Source organism: Oncorhynchus mykiss, chromosome 25 (assembly GCF_057628025.1).
Source record: "Oncorhynchus mykiss isolate SJ-2025 chromosome 25, ASM5762802v1, whole genome shotgun sequence".
NCBI classification, from domain to species: domain Eukaryota; kingdom Metazoa; phylum Chordata; class Actinopteri; order Salmoniformes; family Salmonidae; genus Oncorhynchus; species Oncorhynchus mykiss.
In genome coordinates, this window is record NC_143046.1 from 65,620,005 (window position 1) to 65,639,727 (window position 19,723).

At 43.0% G+C, this 19,723-nt stretch overlaps 2 protein-coding genes across 3 annotated transcripts in view; both read right to left on the minus strand.

The window, feature by feature from the left end:
* Positions 1-544: 544 nt before the first annotated feature.
* pomt2 (protein-O-mannosyltransferase 2) lies at positions 545-8,990 on the minus strand. 2 transcript variants are annotated; one of them, XM_021584809.3, is made up of 20 exons: positions 8,747-8,990; positions 7,730-7,814; positions 7,482-7,586; positions 7,275-7,383; positions 6,948-7,056; positions 6,664-6,823; positions 6,457-6,563; positions 6,251-6,333; positions 5,890-6,066; positions 5,728-5,788; positions 5,519-5,597; positions 5,247-5,398; positions 5,045-5,136; positions 4,844-4,920; positions 4,687-4,758; positions 4,531-4,590; positions 4,347-4,452; positions 4,124-4,264; positions 1,620-1,731; positions 545-1,400 (listed from the first exon to the last, which is right to left on the minus strand). In XM_021584809.3, exons 1-20 carry the CDS (start codon positions 8,866-8,868, stop codon positions 1,295-1,297), a joined length of 2,115 nt encoding a protein of 704 aa, XP_021440484.3. In that variant the 5' UTR covers positions 8,869-8,990; the 3' UTR covers positions 545-1,294. The 2 variants fall into 2 exon arrangements, with proteins under 2 accessions (XP_021440484.3, XP_021440483.1); XM_021584808.3 differs by having other exon boundaries at positions 7,910-8,916.
* A 1,279-nt stretch (positions 8,991-10,269) lies between these two features.
* Positions 10,270-19,723, minus strand: part of LOC110505531 (latent-transforming growth factor beta-binding protein 2) — a 162,842-nt gene continuing 153,388 nt past the window's right edge. The window contains exons 32-41 of the mRNA XM_036962678.2: positions 19,401-19,535; positions 19,007-19,141; positions 17,596-17,787; positions 17,332-17,418; positions 16,582-16,710; positions 16,333-16,473; positions 15,977-16,150; positions 15,542-15,859; positions 15,277-15,426; positions 10,270-14,194 (exon numbers count right to left, since the gene is read on the minus strand). Coding sequence (XP_036818573.2) covers positions 14,013-14,194; positions 15,277-15,426; positions 15,542-15,859; positions 15,977-16,150; positions 16,333-16,473; positions 16,582-16,710; positions 17,332-17,418; positions 17,596-17,787; positions 19,007-19,141; positions 19,401-19,535 — 1,643 coding nt within the window. The 3' untranslated portion in view covers positions 10,270-14,012. The remainder of the gene's footprint in view (positions 14,195-15,276; positions 15,427-15,541; positions 15,860-15,976; positions 16,151-16,332; positions 16,474-16,581; positions 16,711-17,331; positions 17,419-17,595; positions 17,788-19,006; positions 19,142-19,400; positions 19,536-19,723) is intronic.

The following is a 19,723-nucleotide window of genomic DNA, read 5'->3' on the forward strand; positions in this document are numbered from 1 at the left end:
CAAGACCAGAGGCGACCACCTGTGCTAATTAGCTATCTAAATTAGTGTCCCCCGAACACTTGTGTAACTCGGAAGTGTAGTTTCGTCAGATGGAGGTACCCATAGCTGTATCTATCTGTGCAAAACTGCTACAGTCTGTGTATCTTTTTTATTTTAAGGATTCTTTCTCGCTGATGAAAGACAAGGTCCATATGTTTCGAAAGCGATGATAATTAGATAGTTTCTAAACGTTAAAACACAGTATTGTAGTTCACATGAGCCAGTCGTGGGCAAAGCTAACGGCTGAAAACTGTAGGGAGAAGGCAACATTTCTCAGAGTTTGAGAGATTGTTTCGACCTAGAAATAAATATGCATGCATGACATTGTGGTGCTTTTCTGTATTTGAGAAGTATGACGATCATGTCTGTAAACTTGTCACAAATGCAAAAAAAACGAATTATTAAAATCATACCCACACATGAAATAAGATCACACATTGCAAAAAATATATATAGGACATTGCAGGAGAAACAAAAGGCAATGAATGTGCACTATATACAAAGGTTGTTTTGGAGAGTTGTATTGAAAAGTAACAGATTCCTTTCTTTGAGAAAGCAAAATGCGGAACAGACAGTCATTGAAAGCACAGTATCTTGCCAAAGATGTATACAATACTGTGCACACTAAGATTGAGAAAACATTACAAGATAATTTGATATAATGTAACGGAAACAGGTTAACTCATTCCCATCATAAAACTTTTAATTAGAATATTAGATTCTCATAAGTATTTAAAATTGATTTAGTCCCTAGGCACTTAGCTCATTATTGCAACTCAGTCAAGAAAAAACTAAAACATGTTAAGGCAGTACAATAGACATCATTAGACGTCACTAACGGTCTCAATTAAATAAACACATCATTCACACATTTCAACATCCACCTAATGCACATGAATGTATTCATCACGTTTATTTATCACGTTTTTATCTCCCAACACAAAAAGAGTAGGCTATGATTGTTAATAGTATATTCTGTTCTTAGTATTGTTTCACAATGCACTGCTGCGCAATTCAAGTGTAGAAAGTCACTAAAATATTCAGTTTTCAATGTTGAATTAAAACACTTAGAAATATTTGGACGTAACTGACTATAAAATACTTTAATGTTAAATATTTAACAATCCATAGCTATGCACATTATGAAAAATACTGAAGTTCACATAGTGTATAAGAAACAGACACTTGCATGTCTGCTAAAATACCACTGATACATCACTATGTCAGTCAGAACTCTCCCTGACTGTTCACCTGCCTAAAACTCCCAGGAGTCCATCCACTTCAGGCCAGCCATGGTACTATCAGGGTCATGGGCAAGCGGCCCTCTCATACCATAGGACAGAGGGTGAAACATGTAAAAGCTGCATGGTTTAGAAAGGCAGAGAGAGAAACAGATGTAAACTGAAGATGAGAAGAGAGAACAACCAATTTCAAAATTCATTTTTGGGTGTAGATGAACTATTGCGCCAATGACATACAGTGAATGTGATATATATATAGCCAATAAAGCCAACAGAAAACTTCTGTTTACAATTTAAATCAGGTTCAAAGGCACAGAAGAGGTCTCATGTTTATCTCACCTATCAAGGATGGCCAGGAATAGCATTGCCTGTCCTCCTCTGAGCAGCCAGTCAGAATAGGGTGGGCGGAGCCATAGGTCAGCACTCTGCAGCAGGGTGTCCAAAGTAATCCCTGAGACAGAGATGACAATTCAAGATCTTTATAAATATAACTGGATTTTTATTTATTTCACCTTTATTTAACCAGCTAGGCTAGTTGAGAACAAGTTCTCATTTGCAATTGCGACCTGGCCAAGATAAAGCAAAGCAGTGTGACACAAGACAACAACACAGAGTTACACATGGAGTAAACAATAAACAAGCCAATAACACAAACAAGTCAATGACACAGTAGAGAAAAGAAAGTCTTATACAGTGTGTGCAAAAGGCATGAGGAGGTAGGCAATAAATAGGCCATAGGAGCGAATAATTACAATTTAGCAGATTAACACTGGAGTGATAAATGAGCAGATGATGATGTGCAAGTAGAGATACTGGTGTGCAAAAGAGCAGAAAAGTAAATAAAATAAAAACAGTATGGGGATGAGGTAGGTAGATTGGGTGGGCTATTTACAGATGGACTAAGTACAGCTGCAGTGATCGGTTAGCTGCTCAGATAGTTGATGTTTAAAGTTGGTGAGGGAAATAAGTCTCCAACTTCAGCGATTTTTGCAATTTGTTCCAGTCACTGGCAGCAGAGAACTGGAGGGAAAGGCGGCCAAATGAGGTGTTGGCTTTGGGGATGATCAATGAGATATACCTGCTGGAACGTGTGCTACGGGTGGGTGTTGTTATCGTGACCAGTGAACTGAGATTATGCTAGGTAAAGCTCCGCCTTGACTTATAGATGACCTGGTACCTGTGGGTCTGGCAACGAATATGTAGCGAGGGCCAGCTGACTAGAGCATACAGGTCGCAGTGGTGGGTGGTAGAAGGTGATTTGGTAACAAAACGGATGGCACTGTGATAGACTGCATCCAGTTTGCTGAGTAGAGTGTTGGAAGCTATTTTGTAGATAACATCGCCGAAGTCGAGGATCGGTAGGATAGTCAGTTTTACTAGGGTAAGTTTGGCGGCGTGAGTGAAGGAGGCTTTGTTGCGAAATAGAAAGCTATAGAAAGATTCTAGATTTGATTTTGGATTGGAGATGTTTAATATGAGTATGGAAGGAGAGTTTACCTAGGTATGTATAGTTGTCCACATAGGTCGGAACTGTCCAGGGTGGTGATGCTAGTCGGGCGGGCGGGTGCGGGTAGTGAACTGTTGAAAAGCATGCATTTGGTTTTACTAGTGTTTAAGAGCAGTCGGAGACCATGGAAGGAGTGTTGTATGGCATTGAAGCTCGTTTGGAGGTTAGTTAGCACAGTGTCCAAGGAAGGGCCAGAAGTATACAGAATGGTGTCGTCTGCGTAGAGGTGGATCAGGGAATCGGCCGCAGAAAGAGCGACATCATCGATATATACAGAGAAAAGAGTCGGCCCGAGAATTGAACCCTGTGGTACCCCCAGAGACTGCCAGAGGTCCGGACAACATGCCCTCCGATTTGACACACTGAACTATGTCTGCAAAGTAGTTGGTGAACCAGGCGAGGCAGTCGTCAGAAAAAACCAAGGCTATTGAGTCTGCCGATAAGAATACGGTGATTGACAGAGTCGAAAGCCTTGGCCAGGTCAATGAAGACGGCTGCACAGTACTGTCTTTTATCGATGGCGGTTATGATATCGTTTAGTACCTTGAGCGTGGCTGAGGTGCACCCGTGACCGGCTCGGAAGCCGGATTGCACAGCGGAGAAGGTACGGTGGGACTCGAAATGGTCAGTGATCTGTTTATTAAGTTGGCTTTCGAAGACTTTAAATAGGTAGGACAGGATGGATATAAGTCTGTAACAGTTTGGGTCTACGGTGTCACCACCTTTGAAGAGGGGGATGACCGCGGCAGCTTTCCAATTTTTAGGGATCCCGGACGATACGAAAAAAAGAGGTTGAACAGGCTGGTAATAGTGGTTGCAACAATGGCGGCGGATAGTTTTAGAAAGAGAGGGTCCAGATTGTCTAGCCCAGCTGATTTGTACTGGTCCAGGTTTTGCAGCTCTTTCAGAACATCTGCTGTCTGGATATGGGTGAAGGAGAAGCTGGGGATGCTTGGGTGGAGCTGTTGGCCCAGGTTGGAGTAGCCAGGAGGAAGGCATAGCCAGCCGTTGAGAAATGCTTATTGAAATTTTCGATTATCATGAATTTATCAGTGGTGACCGTGTTACCTAGCCTCAGTGCAGTGGGCAGCTGGGAGGAGGTGCTCTTGTTCTCCATCGACTTTACAGTGTCCCAAAACTTTTTGGAGTTAGGATGCGAATTTCTGCTTGAAAAAGCTAGCCTTTGCTTTCCTGACTGCGTGTATTGGTTCCTGACTTCCCTGATCTGAACTACTCCAACATTATTTCATGTATGACTCCTGGATGAGTGTGTAATGTGCGATCAATATGAAGGGGGCATTATGGGGAGCATGTGTTTGGGGTAGACCCACTTTACCTGTTAGCATGCTGCTGAAGAGCATGGCAGGGAAGTAGTGGTGGTAGTAGAGGATGCGGCCCATGGTGTAGAAGGGTACGTAGTGCAGCAACCAGCCCAGGAGCAGCAGCCCTCCACCTTCCATCAGCACGCGACAATGCTCTGCACACACACATCACTGTTAGAATCAAGTACTCAAACGAGTTACTCATGAAACTGACAGGGAAGTTCTAAAAGCTCCTACCAATTCTTCTCTTGTCCAGCTGGACTCCTCTGCGGAGGGCCAGAGAGGCCACTGCCACCATAACCACATACAGGCCCAGACTGACCAGGTTCAGCCACCAGATCACCTGCAGAAGAAGTAGATTTAACTATATTGTAGCAGTGTTATGTGTTAGCATACTCAGTGAGTGGAGAGAGGTACTTACAGGGTTCCCTAACAGGTAGACACGGTATTCAGTCTCATTCACTCCAGAAAACCTCAATCCCTTTGCAAAAACAGAACAAAGGCACAGTAATAAGAGACTATTTCATTTTGTGACTGTCCAACCACATTGAAGTCATGGGGTATTCAACATGCAAACCTGGTAGTTGATTGGCCAATGCCAGGGTTTAGAGTTCATTTCATTGTCTTTGGGCTTCAACCCACTGTTACCCTGTAAAAATAGACACATTTAGTTGTAATCAATACAATAAGTGTGTGGGAGAATTTGGCACACTTGTGTTGTCTTGTTCTCTCACCCTGATCATAACGATGTGGGACTCCAGCAATATCTCCAGGAAGTGGGGCTTCAGCACTGAAAGGCTAATGTTGGGCACTATCAATGCACACACAAACAAAAACACACACCTTTAGGTATTAGGTAAACACACAACACCATCACATATCAAGCAGTGGGCCATGGGAACACAATTTTTTTAAATGCAGGAATGGAGGTGTACATTTGGTATTGATATGATCCTCAATATTCCATTGAGAGTTTGGGGTCTCCTTCAGATATGGGCTACATGTAATCTCCACCTGTTCCCAGCCCCTGAACAGAGAAGACACAATTTGACACTGTCATCATCGGTAATGTTAACGTTTGTAAATAAAGATATTAGAGAACTTTAGAAGAGTCTAGATCATTCCTCCATTTCTTACCATTTGGGGAGAGTCTTGCCAGAGGAGTAGAGCACACAGCCAGTTGCTCGGTGCAGGAAGCGTACTTTGCTGCGTAACACCTTGACCAGGTCGCCCTTCCGACCCCCACACACCTCCACCTGCCACAGGTCATTAGGGTCACCTGTTCCATTCTGAAAGCACCAGAAAGGAATGATACTGATCAATATTTAGGCTGAAGAATGAAACCTCTCTCACACACAACCTATCAATAACTTCTGAGAACTGTGCAAGCATTGTATATGCTTACTCACGATGCCATAGCCTGTGACCTGGAAGTGTTTTTTAGTGAGAGGTGCCTCGTGGAGGTGACTGTGAAGGTTACGGGTAGTCCTGGTGGACACAAGAGAATCAACCATTATTGCATTGAAGAATTTGTTGTAATGTCAAAACAGGTACAGTATGGGTGCAGTACAATGATAAGCTTCAAACAGATGAGGGGTGTCACTGTCAAACCACTTACTCTTTGTGCTCCAATTGAATAATGTCACCATGACGAACAAGGTCAGGTTCTCCTGATTGTGCTGGACAAAAAAAAAAAGAACAAAATACATAATAATACGTATGTTGCAATTAACCTTTATGAGTGACATATTCTGACTGCACAACAAGGCTGTCCTCTCACCATCACTGTCATTGGATCTATGCACCAGCCACATGTTGTTATAGTCCTTATGGAGGTATGCTGTGACCTGCTGCTGTTTTGCTCCGACACCCTCTGGGTACAGATGCCAGTGAGAGTGGAGGTATCCTCCAGCGATACGCAGGTTCTTCACAGTGATGATAGAGCCATATGCCAGGTCTGTAGGAGAGCACAGGCCACCATCATAGTAGAACAAGGAGGACAGATCAGCATTATTAGAAGCAAGGGGTTACTTAGGACATTATTTGAATACACGTCATTCAAACTGACAAGTGGAAATATACTGTAAGGCACCACTATGGTACAGACAAAAACGTAGAAGATGCTATTTAAATCAACTCACACTCAGGCATGGATGCATTGTGTAGGTTGTTTCCAATCAGACGGGACTGAAAAGCAGAGCTGAAGAATCCATCTCCTGGACCGCTGGAGACAGGGGACAATGGAAACACATTGTGTAAATGTGATTAGACATTATTTAGGGGCGAATCAATTTAAAGCTTTCCAATAACCCCACTATAACAAAAGCAAAGCCAATAATCACCTTACCTTTTGTTCAGGACAACAAAGTGGACTGCAAATATTGTAACATACAGGAACAGGGGAAGCAGGATAAGCCCAAACACCCTGGACAACACGTGCTTCCCAAAATCAATCTGGTAGAATGAAGAAAAGGGAGGAGTCAGTGTTGGCCTCCAATGTAAGTCAGTTTGGTACATCAATATCATAGGTGATTCATAATCAGTTGATGAGTACCAGAGAGAGGTGCAGATCCCCCAGCAAACTCCACAGGTCCCAGGCTGTGTTCATTCCCACCAGCAGGATGACAAACAGCCCCACAAACTTAACCCCCAGAGCCCCAGACAGGTTCACCCCTGTCAGTACCAGCCAGAACCACCAGGGTGTGCTAAAGGGCCTGAATACCATAGGAGAGAGCATAGCAGCATCACTATGTACAAATAACAAGTCCCTTTAATCTGATTCTAATGACTTAACTGACAATTCAGATGTAGGTTTGCTCTGCTCTGGAGGTTCCTTACCTATATCTCTGTCGATTAAACTTGACCATGCTGAGCACTGCTCCCATTATAAAGAACATGAGAATGGGGTCGAGAAGGATGTACTGAGAGATGGTTATGCAGCCAGTGTCTGAATGGGGGGGGGGGGTCGACGACAACCCAAGGTACAAGTTATTTAGATTGTGATATAACACAATACACATCTTAAACTTCACCACAGTTATAACATAAGAATGGTTGACCAGTCCATACTCAAGTCTGTTTGGCAAGGTAATTGGCTAAAGTAAATCCAGACTCTCCCCCAGGCTGTCTCTGGTTACTTTGTTAGTGCTGGTGGTACATACTCACCAAAGGCCAGCACTGCAGCAGTGATGAGGGCAGCTGTCGGGGACTGGGACAACTCCAGCACTGTGAGGTAGGCAAAGGGGGGCAGACAGGAGCCCAGAGATGCACAGAACTGCACAGAGGCAGAGCACGTTCACAGGTCAAACTAGTACTGTGGAGCATGACATTATTCACACAACATAAAAACCATTCTGTCTTTGTAGGCCTTACCCCTCTCATCCCCCAGTAGTTGTGGTGCTCATATCTGTCCCCAGGTTTAAGGAAAGGGTAGGTGCCATCGTAGCCAGTCATGTACCCAGCTAGCCCGATCAGCATCTGGCATAGGGGGAATGGTTACTTAAAAACACATACACATGATGTAAATCAAGATACTTATCAAGTTATGGAAGTAATGATGACTGTAGAAAGAGATATTCTAAGAATGTTTAGAATGCTAAAAGACATTGGCATTGTCTTACTTTGCCAAGTGGTGGGTGGACATCAAAGAAGAAGGTCCTGTTAATGTAGTAACTCCCCATTTTCCCAAAGTGGGTTTCATCCCAACTAAAACAGATAGGATCACACAATGAGATGATACATAAACACACAGTGACTTCATGAGGGAGCCTTACAACGTCTCTTGGGGCACCATCACTCACCATACATGAGGGGGTTCCATGATTTTGTAAAGGCGTGTGGAAAAAGAGAGCAACACCACCAGCAGAAAGAAAGCTGTGCTTTGTGCCTCATTATTTGGAGAGTAAATGCCCTGGTCATGTTGTGCTGATGTCCCATTTAAGGATTGGCTGTCACCTTCAGACAGTCTATCATCCTCCTGGGTCGACTCATGATGGGTTGAAACAGGGCTCTGCTCCCCTGTATTCATCTGGCCTCTCCGATTTCGTAGCATTGAGCATTCTTCGTTGTATTGTGCAACACATTTTTTCTTTGCCATTAGTTAAAACTTAAACAAAGTTTGTCAATTTAATTGGTATTCTTAGAACCGCCCACAATGTCCATTGAAAGCTTAAGAAATAGGAATATTTTGTCAGTGGAATGTTTGTGACAGACTGCTACAACAAAGTAGCTAACAAGCAGCAGCAAAACAAGTCCCGTTACATTGTAGATTGGTCTATGCAGGGAATAGCTAGCTAGTAACAATGTCGAATAACAACGTTGCAATTAATATATATATATTGTAATGTTATCCGTACACTAGCTAGCATTGTAGCTAGCTCGCAGTAGCAGCTGTCAGACAGCTTTGTGCATTTCCAACCAAAATTAATATCAATCTAATCATTCCTGTTTTCACCTGATATTCCGTAGGTAACGTAATGCATTAAAAGCAGGACTTTGCTGGTTACATTTTACGCATTTGGAAAACAAGCATTTCTAAAATTAAACTACTACTCTGGCATACACTCCTGACGGAATTTACGATGCACAGATTTCAAAGCATCTACCGGTATTATTGTAAAATAAAACAAAACATTTACCCGATGTGCTTCATGAAATATCTGCAAAAAGTGCGCAGCACGCGCACAATGTAGTCGAATTTCAACAATCCATTTTTAGCCACGCACGTTGCGTGGTTTCTGGGATCTGTATGCTTTTCCATCCTTCATTAAATCCATGACACGGGAATACGGACACAATTTCCCAGTATACAACTGAAATTCAGGACAAGGCTGGGGATCAGTGGGAAACGCCTTCCACAATGTGGTTGTGCTGTACGCATAGACATTACGGCCACTGGGTGGCGAGAGAGCACAATAAATCACAGGCTCGCACACCACACATGCTCACAACACGTGGAGGGTGATGAGTGCCAGTTCGAAAATTCAATGCTCAAATGCTGAATAAGAATGTAAAAATAATCAATGTATTTTTATTTTCATATCAGTGTGCATGATTCATTCCACGATAAATTGCAAAGTTAAAATGAAAATAGAAAAATGTGAAATTATACAAATTTGAAATAAAAATGGTAATGATCAATGAAAAAAGCCAAATGGTAAACAGAAAATCGCAAAATATTATTTGAAATTGAAAGTGGCTGTTTTCATTTTCCATCTACCCAATTAAGCGTTTTCTATTTCAATTTGCATTAGAATTTTCAAAGTGTTTGCAAATTGATTTTTGGAGGTGTGGACCTGGAGAGCAACACAACACCCCCATGTAGTGGTACATCTCTCTGTACATTGATTTTAGACTAGTGTAACCAACCCAGGTCTCCTGCACACCAGAAAAGCATAGGCCAGCTTAGCTGAAGCCAAGGCTCTGGGAGCCAATGCAACTCTTCAGGTATCAGACAAGGTTACTCATTATGTGAACAGCTAACCAAGGAGAAGTGGTTTGGTGACCACGCACATATGAGGAATAACTTTGCCCAGTGTTGAGTAACTTTGCTAAGACCAGAAAAATTGCATTGGCTCCCCAAGCTACATTTCCTAGGCTTTGGCTAAGCTGTTCTTCTGGTGTACAGGACACCAGGTTCAACCCCTGTCAGTTACACTAGTCTAAAATGAATGCACAGAAAACATGGCATGGCTAGGATGTATCACTGCATGGTGGTATTGTTTTGCTCTCCTGGTTCATGCCTCCGGAAAGCAATTTGCATACACTTTGAAAATGAAAAGAGTAAGTACTAAATTGGGCAGTTGGAAAATGTAGACATCCATTTTGCACATAGCATTTACCATTATCTGTAAACCATTTGTCATGTTGTGTTTACCATTTTCATTTATAATTTCTATTTACCATTTCCAATTTTCAATTAGCCATTTTCGATTTTCATTTTAACATAGCATTTTCACTAGGTCATGAATCATGCGCGCTGATATATTATATTTCTCAAACTGGCATTGATCACCCTCCATACTCATGCAAGTGCTCCATTTGAGGCGAAAGTATATTTGCATTATAAACATTTGGTTTCGAAATTAGGATATTATTGTATCGTAATGAAATGTATTACTGTGTAATGTGTGTAGAATATTCCACAGATTAGGGAGACAAATAAATATTGATATTTTCAAAGTTTATTTTGATGACAGATAGTGACTACAGTCAAGAGGTAAACAAAAGGAATGAACATGATATTTTCATTGACCACAGCATACATCACATCCTACACCACAACTTGTGGTTTACAAAGCTTTAAATAATATAAAATACATGTTCACAATTTGTTTAACCTCAATGTAAGACTTGTGGAGGGATGAATCATACAGTATAGATAGACTGATAAAGAGTACAGTGAACATCTTTTTGAATGCAGGTCAAGGGCATCAGTCATTGAAAAAAGGCATCCTCCAAATATGTGTAAGATAGGTGCTGGCAAGATACGCATTTCTCTTAATGGAAAATTTGAAAACATGACTAATCAGCAATCATATGTTTCTAGAGTTGAATGTGAAAGGACAACAATGTTAAATGACGAATAGTGTTCACTATATTGATTTTAAAAAAAGGTCACCAGAATGACATACTGTTCCCAGTAACATTATTTGAAAGGCAAAAAAGTTGTGTTTTAATGGCACAAAGAATAATGCTTGCATTTCAGGAGGCATTCTTCTTTGTATTGTACTTGTAGGATCAATGGCACCACATTGTGTTTAAAAAAGTACTGCCATTCCCCAACATTACATTTCAATGTCTGCTCCACAGGGCAGGATACATACACTTTCTCTGGTACAGTGTAAACCACTTTTCTCATACATAAAGATATGTTTTTTTTTAGTTTTTATTTTACAGAAATATATAAATCTAAATGGCTAAACTGTAATGCTGGATTTTTTAGAAATTTTTTTGTCAAACAAAAATATTGGCTGCACTATATGCATTATTAGAATGTAACAAAAACATTAATACATAGTACTAGATCTGTACAAAATATCCTAAACCTCGTCAACAAAGCCTTTACTCACAATCAGAGATGCATTAATGGGAATGTTCTTACATGGGATCTGAAGTCAATTGTGAATGTGAATGTGATTGAATGTAAACATAAAAAAATTGCTATGGGACAATATGTTTGCTTAACTACTCTCTTGACTAGAGGGAGAAGGCTAGTGGAATCTATACAAACACATTACATATTTAATCATATACAGTACCAGTCAAACGTTTGGACACACCTACTCCTTTAAAGGTTTTTCTTTATTTTTACTATTTTCTACATTGTAGAATAATAGTGAAGACATCAACACTATGAAATAACACACATGGCATTATGCAGTAACCAAAAAAAGTGTTAAACAAATCTAAATATATATCATATTTTTGATTCTTCAAAGTAGCCACCCTTTGCCTTGATGACAGCCTTGCACACTCTTGGCATTCCCTCAACCATCTTAAACCTGGAATGCTTTTCCAACCATCTTGAAGGAGTTCCCATATATGCTGAGCACTTGTTGGCTGCTTTTCCTTCACTCTGCGGTCCAACTCATCCCAAACCATCTCAATTGGGTTGAGGTCGGGTGATTGTGGAGGCCAGGTCATCTGATGCAGCAATCCATCACTCTCCTTCTTGGTCAAATTGCCCTTACACATCCCGGAGGTGTGTTGGGTATTGGTCCTGTTGAAAAACAAATGATAGTCCCACTAAGTGCAAACCAGATGGGATGGCGTATTGCTGCAGAATGCTGTGGTGGCCATGCTGGTTAAGTGTGCTTTGAATTCTAAATAAATCACCGACAGTTTCACCAGCAAAGCACCCCCACACCATCACACCTCCTTTATGCTTCACGGTGGGAACTAAATCAAATCAAATCAAATTTTATTGGTCGCATACACATATTTAGCAGATGTTGTTGTGGGTGTAGTGAAATGCTTGTGTTCAGAGCTCCAACAGTGCAGTAGTATCTAACAATTCACAACAATACACACAAATCTAAAAGTAAAATAATGGAATTAAGAAATCTGTAAGTACAGTAATGTATTTCTACTGTATTTTTTTTATAACTACACATGTGGAGATCATCCGTTCACCTACTCAGCACCTCACAAAGACTCGACGGTTGGAACCAAAAATCTCAACTTTGGACTTATTGGGCCAAAGAACAGATTTCCACTGGTCTAATGTCCATTGCTTGTGTTTCTTGGCCCAAGCAAGTCTCTTCTTGTTATTGGTGTCCTTTAGTAGCAATTTGACCATGAAGGCCTGATTCACGCAGCGTCCTCTTTTTATTTATTTTACTGTTATTTTACCAGGTAAGTTGACTGAGAACACATTCTCATTTACAGCAACGACCTGGGGAATAGTTACAGGGGAGAAGAGGGGGATGAATGAGCCAACTGTAAGCTGGGGATGATTAGGTGGCCATGATGGTTTGAGGGCCAGATTGGGAATTTAGCCAGGACACCGGGGTTAACACCCCTACTCTTACGATAAGTGCCATGGGATCTTTAATGACCTCAGAGAGTCTGAACAGTTGATGTTGAGATGTGTCCACCCCTACCTTGTAACAACACCACTGACTGGCTCAAAAATAAATTGCACAATTTAACTTTTAACAAGGCATACCTGTTAATTGAAATGCATTCCAGGTGACTACCTCATGAAGCAGGTTGAGAGAATGCCAAGAGTGTGCAAAGCTGTCATCAAGGCAAAGGGTGGCAACTTTGAAGAATCTCAAATATAAAATATATTTCGATTTTATTAACACTTTTTTTGGTTACTACATGATTCCATATGTGTTATTTCATAGGTTTGATGTCTTCACTATTATTCTACAATGTAGAAAATAATAAAAATAAAGGAATACCCTGGAATGAGTAGGTGTCCAAACTTTTGACTGGTACTGTACATTTATAGCCTTTCCAAGCCCATATTCAATTCTCTCTCTCTCTCTCTCTCTCTCTCTCTCTCGCTCTCTCTCTTTGTACTGGCAGCAGGTCAAAGCAACATTGTGATAGCATATGAATCTGGTCTGGACCTTGTTTGATCGTAGTTATTGCTCTTGAGACAACCTTGCCAACAGAGGAGCCTCTTTGTCTCGAAGATGACTGTAGGATTGCACTGTTATAAGAAACACAGAAGACCAGTGGAAGGGGTGGTTGGTCCTTTTAAAGGCCTTGCTGACAACAGAAGCATCCCAAATACTAGTAAAAAGTGGTTTGAAAGTAACTTTCCCTGTATAGCAATGTGATTATTATGTTATAATATGAATATAACATGTGGCATGCTTACGACAATAAGCTTCCTCCAGGCTTAGTTACCAAACTTCAAAAACTATTCACACTGTTTCCCCTCATCGTTAGTAAAGTATATTGGTCTGACAAATAAGACAATATACATCCTATGCCCTCTTACTTTACAGAGCCTTGTCATGTACATGAAATAAATAATCAACCAAAAAGACACATGGAGAAAAACAATGCAGAAAAAAATGTATGTATGCATACCAAACTGCCTGGGATCACTGAATAAAAGGTCACTCCTCAGAAAATCCCTTTAGGCAAAATATAAATGTTAAGAAATAGGATATCCCATGGAATACATTCACTGGATAGCTCCTGGTCCCCTGTGGAAATGTGAATGAGTATGTGTGTGGTAGAGAGAGAGAAAATATGAAAGAGTCAATAAGAGTATGTGTGTATGTGTGTTGGTGTGTGTGTGTTTAGGGGACAAGCGTGGACGTTTCAGTGTTTTTTGATGGAGGTTTAGTGCCAGGCCCTGTGAGAGGGCGGGGGGGGGGGGGGGGGGTAAGGGTGTGGGGTGGTGGGGGGAGGAGAGAAAAAGCTCCAACAGGCACACCCTCATTTCCCTGCCACTCTCTCTCTAAAGCCAGCCACTGGGACCTCTGGGATGCATTCATGGGGCTTGGCAGAGGCCTGGAAGCCAGGCAGGCAGGTGCACTTGTACGACCCCTCGGTGTTGGTACAGGCCCCGTTCTTACACAGCGCCACGTTGTCACTGATATCCTCACACTCGTTTATGTCTGCAGGAAAAGGAGACACGCAGAGTTAACTGAGGAGACCGATTTCACAGCAAATGCAGCTGTTCATGCCACACGTCCTGTGTCAGAAGTCCGACATAGTGGCCTGGTCAGTATGGGTGGTAGGATGGCTCCACAGTCAGGTGCAGTAGATGTCTGGTGACAGTGGAGGCTAGAGGGATGCCTAACTCTCAGTACTTGAAGTAAAAACTGCTCTCTCTCTCTCTCTCTCTCTCTCTCTCTCTCTCTCTCTCTCTCTCTCTCTCTCTCTCTCTCTCTCTCTCTCTCTCTCTCTCTCTCTCTCTCTCTCTCTCTCTCTCTCTCTCTCTCTCTCTCTCTCTCTCTCTCTCTCTCTCTCTCTCTCTCTCTCTCTCTCTCTTTCTCTCTCTCTCAATATTATTTGGAAGGCAGCAGCCAAATGTCCTTTCATTGTTTGCCTTCAAGTGGTTTCTATTTTCTATTATAAACTGGGTGTTTCGAGCCCTGAATGCTGGTGTTTCGAGCCCTGCACAGCTGTGGTCTATCAGACCGTATACCACGGGTATGACAAAACATTTATTTTTACTGCTCTAATTACATTGGTAACCAGTTTATAATAGCAATAAGGTACCTCAGGGGTTTGTGGTATATGGCCAATATACCACAGCTAAGGGCAGTATCCAGGAACTCCGCGTTGCGTCGTGCTTAAGAACAGCCCTTAGCAGTGGCATATTGGCCATATACCACACCCCCTTGGGCCTTATTGCTTAAATCTGACATGGGAGGTTTGATTGTAATTTCTCTGCAGCCAAACTCTGCGTGATATTGCATGGCGAGTTACCTCACTAAAGAGAACCCCAAGACCTGTCTCCAAAAGGCACAAACCTAGGGAATGCTTCCTCATTCTGAAGTAGGGTTTGATCTTAGCCCCAAACCATATATCATTTTTAAATGTGGGAAAATGGAACTGATCAAAAGGTTATCTGAATTGACTCATTTCTTTCTAGGAATTCCAAAAGGAAATTATATATCTGGTAAGAACACAGAGAGGAGAGTCTGACTCTGACTGCAGGTGGACATTATGAGACACTGGGAGAGGAACCTACCGATGCAGGCCATTTTGGTGAGGTCAAGCTCGTATCCATCAAAGCAGTCACAGGTGTAACCTTCCCTCACGCGGACACACCGGCCATTCTCACAGCCGTTCAGGATGCCACACTCCTCTGCTCGCAGGCCCTCGAAGCCATCAAAGCGGTCTTATTGGAAACATAATATGAATGAAGAAGGAGTCCCTACAGAGGTAGCATTTCACCATGCATTAGCAATAATATTAATCGATGTGTATTTTTTGAATGATTCTTATGAGCTTACCATTATATGAGTCTATAGGGCGAGGCTGGAACTCTCTTGGCCGGTGGACAGGGACACGTAGTGGCGGCTCTATGTCTCCCTCTCGGGAGCCATAGTCGTTGGTGTTGTCTGTGAACAGGGGGATGCCCTGGGTGTCCTCTGGGTTGTAGTAGGTACCCCCAGGCCCAGTGATGGGCCCTCCTCCATAGTTGTCCCAGTAGGGGGGGACATAGGGCCCATCAGGACCCTCAACCCCAGGACCGTACTCATAGCCTGGCCTCTCTCGTAGACTGTCAGACCCCCCTCTCCTTGGCAGGTTACACACTGCTGCGTAGTCATCTGATCGGACACAAACAAACACACAGGTCAGTGTTTTAGTGAGATATGTATCACATGTTACTTCTACATTTCAACTGAATAGTAACAGCATGAATGTTGACTAGCTGTGTCCCTTACCAGAGTCCCTCATGGGGCAAAATGCACACTGTTCGCTCCAGGCCACTCCATAGAGACAGCAGCACTCCGTGTAGGTGGTCCTCCTGCCGATGAGGGGCTGGGCACACATACGCTCATCTACCAGGCCCTGCCAGCAGATGTCCAGGTGGATGTCCTCCTCAGGCTCATGAGTCTCTGTGGTTCAGGGAAGGGAGAAGAGAGGGAAGGAAGGAGAAGGGAAGAGTGATTCACAAAAGAGGAAAGAAGGGAGTTTCTACTAATTCTATGTTGTTAATGTTGGACAGCTGAATCAATAATCTGGCTGGTAACGGTTTCATCTGGATAAACTCTGAGATGTAGGAGTGTGTGAGTCTCACCCTCGGTGGTGTTGACGCTGACGCAACGACGGCGGGTGGTGTCCAGGACCAGAGGGGGACTGCAGAAACAGTCGAAAGAGCCGGCAGTGTTCACACACACCCCATCCACACACTCCTTCTCTGTCAGGCACTCGTCATAATCTGGAACACACACACACACACGCATACGTCAACGACTGAGTCCCATAGTTGAGAGTTGGAGCAGGTTTGGTGAAACTGATTAAAGCAGAGACAGTGGGCGGCCCTTACCCACACACTCCAGCCGGATGTTGTCGTAGTAGAAGCCTGTACGGCAGAAGCAGGAGTACGAGGAGAAGTTGTTAGAGCAACGGCCATTCTTACAGATATCTGGCCCAAACATCTGACACTCGTCCACATCTGGTGAGAGAGAGAGAGAGAGAGAGAGAGAGAGAGAGAGAGAGAGAGATAGAGAGAGAGAGAGAGAGAGAGAGAGAGAGAGATAGAGAAAGAGAGAGAGAGAAAGAAAGAAAGAAAGAAAGAAAGGTGACATCGGTTGATAAATTCACATACCATTCATCCAAATCACCTTGTCTGTAACATATCACCTCTAGAATCAGCCTAAACTTTGTGAAGGCCTACTGTGTCTGTAGAATCTCAATATAACCCCTCCATGTGCTGTAGCTAGCTAGACCCCTCAAATCCTGGCCCCTACTGTAAAATGAGCACAGCACCTTGTTGAGACAGCCTTCTCTATAAGGTCAAGCTGGTTAGTGCACAACACTTGTGCTTAATTAGCTAGGTATGCAGGTATCCCGTCACGGTGTAAAGAGCTAGCTTTAAAGAGAACCATAAATTTGGTAGGAAATTACGCAGGACTTTTTTAACGGCTGCCATGGGTGTAAATAAAAGGGGAGCTGAAACAGCCATTTTCTTTGTGTTGGTACAAAGTTATGGGAGAAGGAAAAACTGTGAAACCTCAGGTATACCGACTCTTAACAGTAGCCAGTGGGTTGAGGAGACAACATGGAAGTGAAGTACCTTTGAAACTCTGCTGTTCCAGGCTGTGGGAGAAAACAGCTTGGGGCAGAAGACCACTTCCATGTGGACACAACTGGTCATACTCCTCTGGAGAAACAAATAAGAATGAATGGACAAACATACTTTCTCCTTACTGTAATAATGTATTATACATCGTGAAGCAAAAAGGAGTGAGTATATGTGAACAGTTGTATCTGAATATCTGTCTCCTAAAGGTTGATCATTCGATCCCTCTTGGGAATCTCACTCAGTCTCAAATCATACCTCTCCCTGGGACTGGGCAGGGGTGGATCTCACAGTCGTCCCCCCAGCCGGCCCCCACCGTGCAGCAGCACTCCTGCTTGGTGGTGTTGCGAGACAGCACGTTGTCACAGAAGTTAGCATCGTTCAGGTTGTAGTAACACTCCTTCCTCTGTTCCTCAGTGGGTGAGGCTGGCTTAGGAGGAGCATCTTCACCTGTAGAACACGTAGGGAAATCACACCTCTCATGAGGAGAAATAGATGCAGAGGGGAATAAATGGAGGGGATTTGCAGAATAAATTGTGATACTAGTTGCTACTTTCAGGGTTGAATTACTACAATAAAGACTACAGCCATTACCACTACGAATAATATGTATTGCCATCATGATATCAGCAAGAATCAGTCTACTGGCCCCATGTCTATTAGCATAGTGAGTGCCACTGTGTTTCCCTGGGTCAGGAGCTCCACAACATACAGTAGGGCAGGCAGTAGGCCTGAGTACCTTCAGCTGACACTGCTGAGGCTGCTCTTTTATCCACAGACATGGTCTCAGGCATTCACAGTTAAGCAGCGGGCTTAGCCAAATGGAAACACTGGCATGTGAGTCAACACACCATTCATTCTCACATGATTGATTACCACACGTCAAAAGCAAACAGCGGAATGGGGTCAAAGTACACAAGGCATACTTGGGGTTTAATACAGAACGAGAACAAAAACATCCCCGTCGCGAGCATGCTGCTTATTAATGTAAATATGGCTCGCTTGTGTGTACATGCCCATTGTCAAGCTAAAGACAAGCCAATGCCACAGACTCAAGGTAAGTTTGACATTGTATTTCAGTAATCTGTTTACAGTGAACACTGTTAGTGTTTCTGAGAGAGATCTTTCCATGGCAGTTTTGCCAATAGCTATACCTTATCCTTGTTTGTCTTTGGGGGGAATTTGACTTGGGGAGATTTGACTGGGGAGATTTGACTGGGGAGATTTGACTGGGGAGATTTGACTGGGGAGATTTTACTTGGGGAGATTTGACTGGGGAGATTTGACTGGGGAGATTTGACTGGGGAGATTTGACTGGGGAGATTTGACCATGAGTGAGAGCTTGGAGTTGTGCTCTGAGCACAGCAAATCAATTCTGTAAGGGATGGCTGGAATAGTTTTCCTGCAATTTGTTTTTTGCAGACTTGAACTGCAATGCATTTATCCTTGTAGGGATAAAACATGACTCTCCATTCATCCAATAGCATGGAGTCAAACTCAGCAGAAAGGTTTCCAATAGAAACATCTACTACAGGGAACATGCAAACCACTCGCTAGTTCCCCAGATGTCATGATAATATGAGATGCCTCATTAAGACAGTGAAAACTCAATCCCGCATAGACAGAATGAACCCTTAAGTCCCATAAGTCCCTGTGTGTGGTGTGTTACCCTGCGGGCGGCACTGGCTGGTGATGGGATCAAATTCCTCATTGTCGCTGGGGCAGATGCACAGGAAGCTGCCATCCACATTCTCACACAGGGCCTCTCCACACAGCGCCGTGCTCATCTCACACTCGTTCACGTCTGCACAGGACGGGGATGGGGGGGTAAATTTACACACACCGATGCACAGCACGTACATATGCACACTGACAGGCACGAGTGGGCTTACACACACACACACACACACACACACACACACACACACACACACACACACACACACACACACACACACACACACACACACACACACACACACACAATACAGTACATACTGCACATTGGTATACAGTCACTGACCATGCTAACCAGTGAAGTTTATCATTTAACAGTTACTTACCCACACAGCTATGGGCCCTGGCATCACCAGGGGGGTTGCTGTAGCCCTGGTCACACTGACAACGGTAGGAGCCATCTGTGTTCTCACAGAAGCCATGGTCCCCACAGATGGTCTCATTCACACACTCATCAATATCTAAACAAGAGAGCACCCAAAGGTGAGCATAACATAATGCATTCCAATGTTTATCTTCTACGCATGTATAACTGTACTATTTCAAGACTGGCTTGCTAATGACCGTGTGTTGTAATACTAAAATAAACACTACTACCGCTACGACTTACAATAACAATAACCATCATCATAACATGTCAAACAGAGAA

Coding starts and splice junctions, on each gene's coding strand:
- pomt2 (XM_021584808.3), bottom strand. CDS start 8,205: ATGGCAAAGAAAAAATGTGTTGCACAATACAACGAAGAATGCTCAATG. Junction 6,334..6,456: donor TTTGTTGTCCTGAACAAAAG/GTAAGGTGATTA, acceptor CCCTGTCTCCAG/CGGTCCAGGAGATGGATTCT. Junction 6,067..6,250: donor CAATGCATCCATGCCTGAGT/GTGAGTTGATTT, acceptor GCTCTCCTACAG/ACCTGGCATATGGCTCTATC.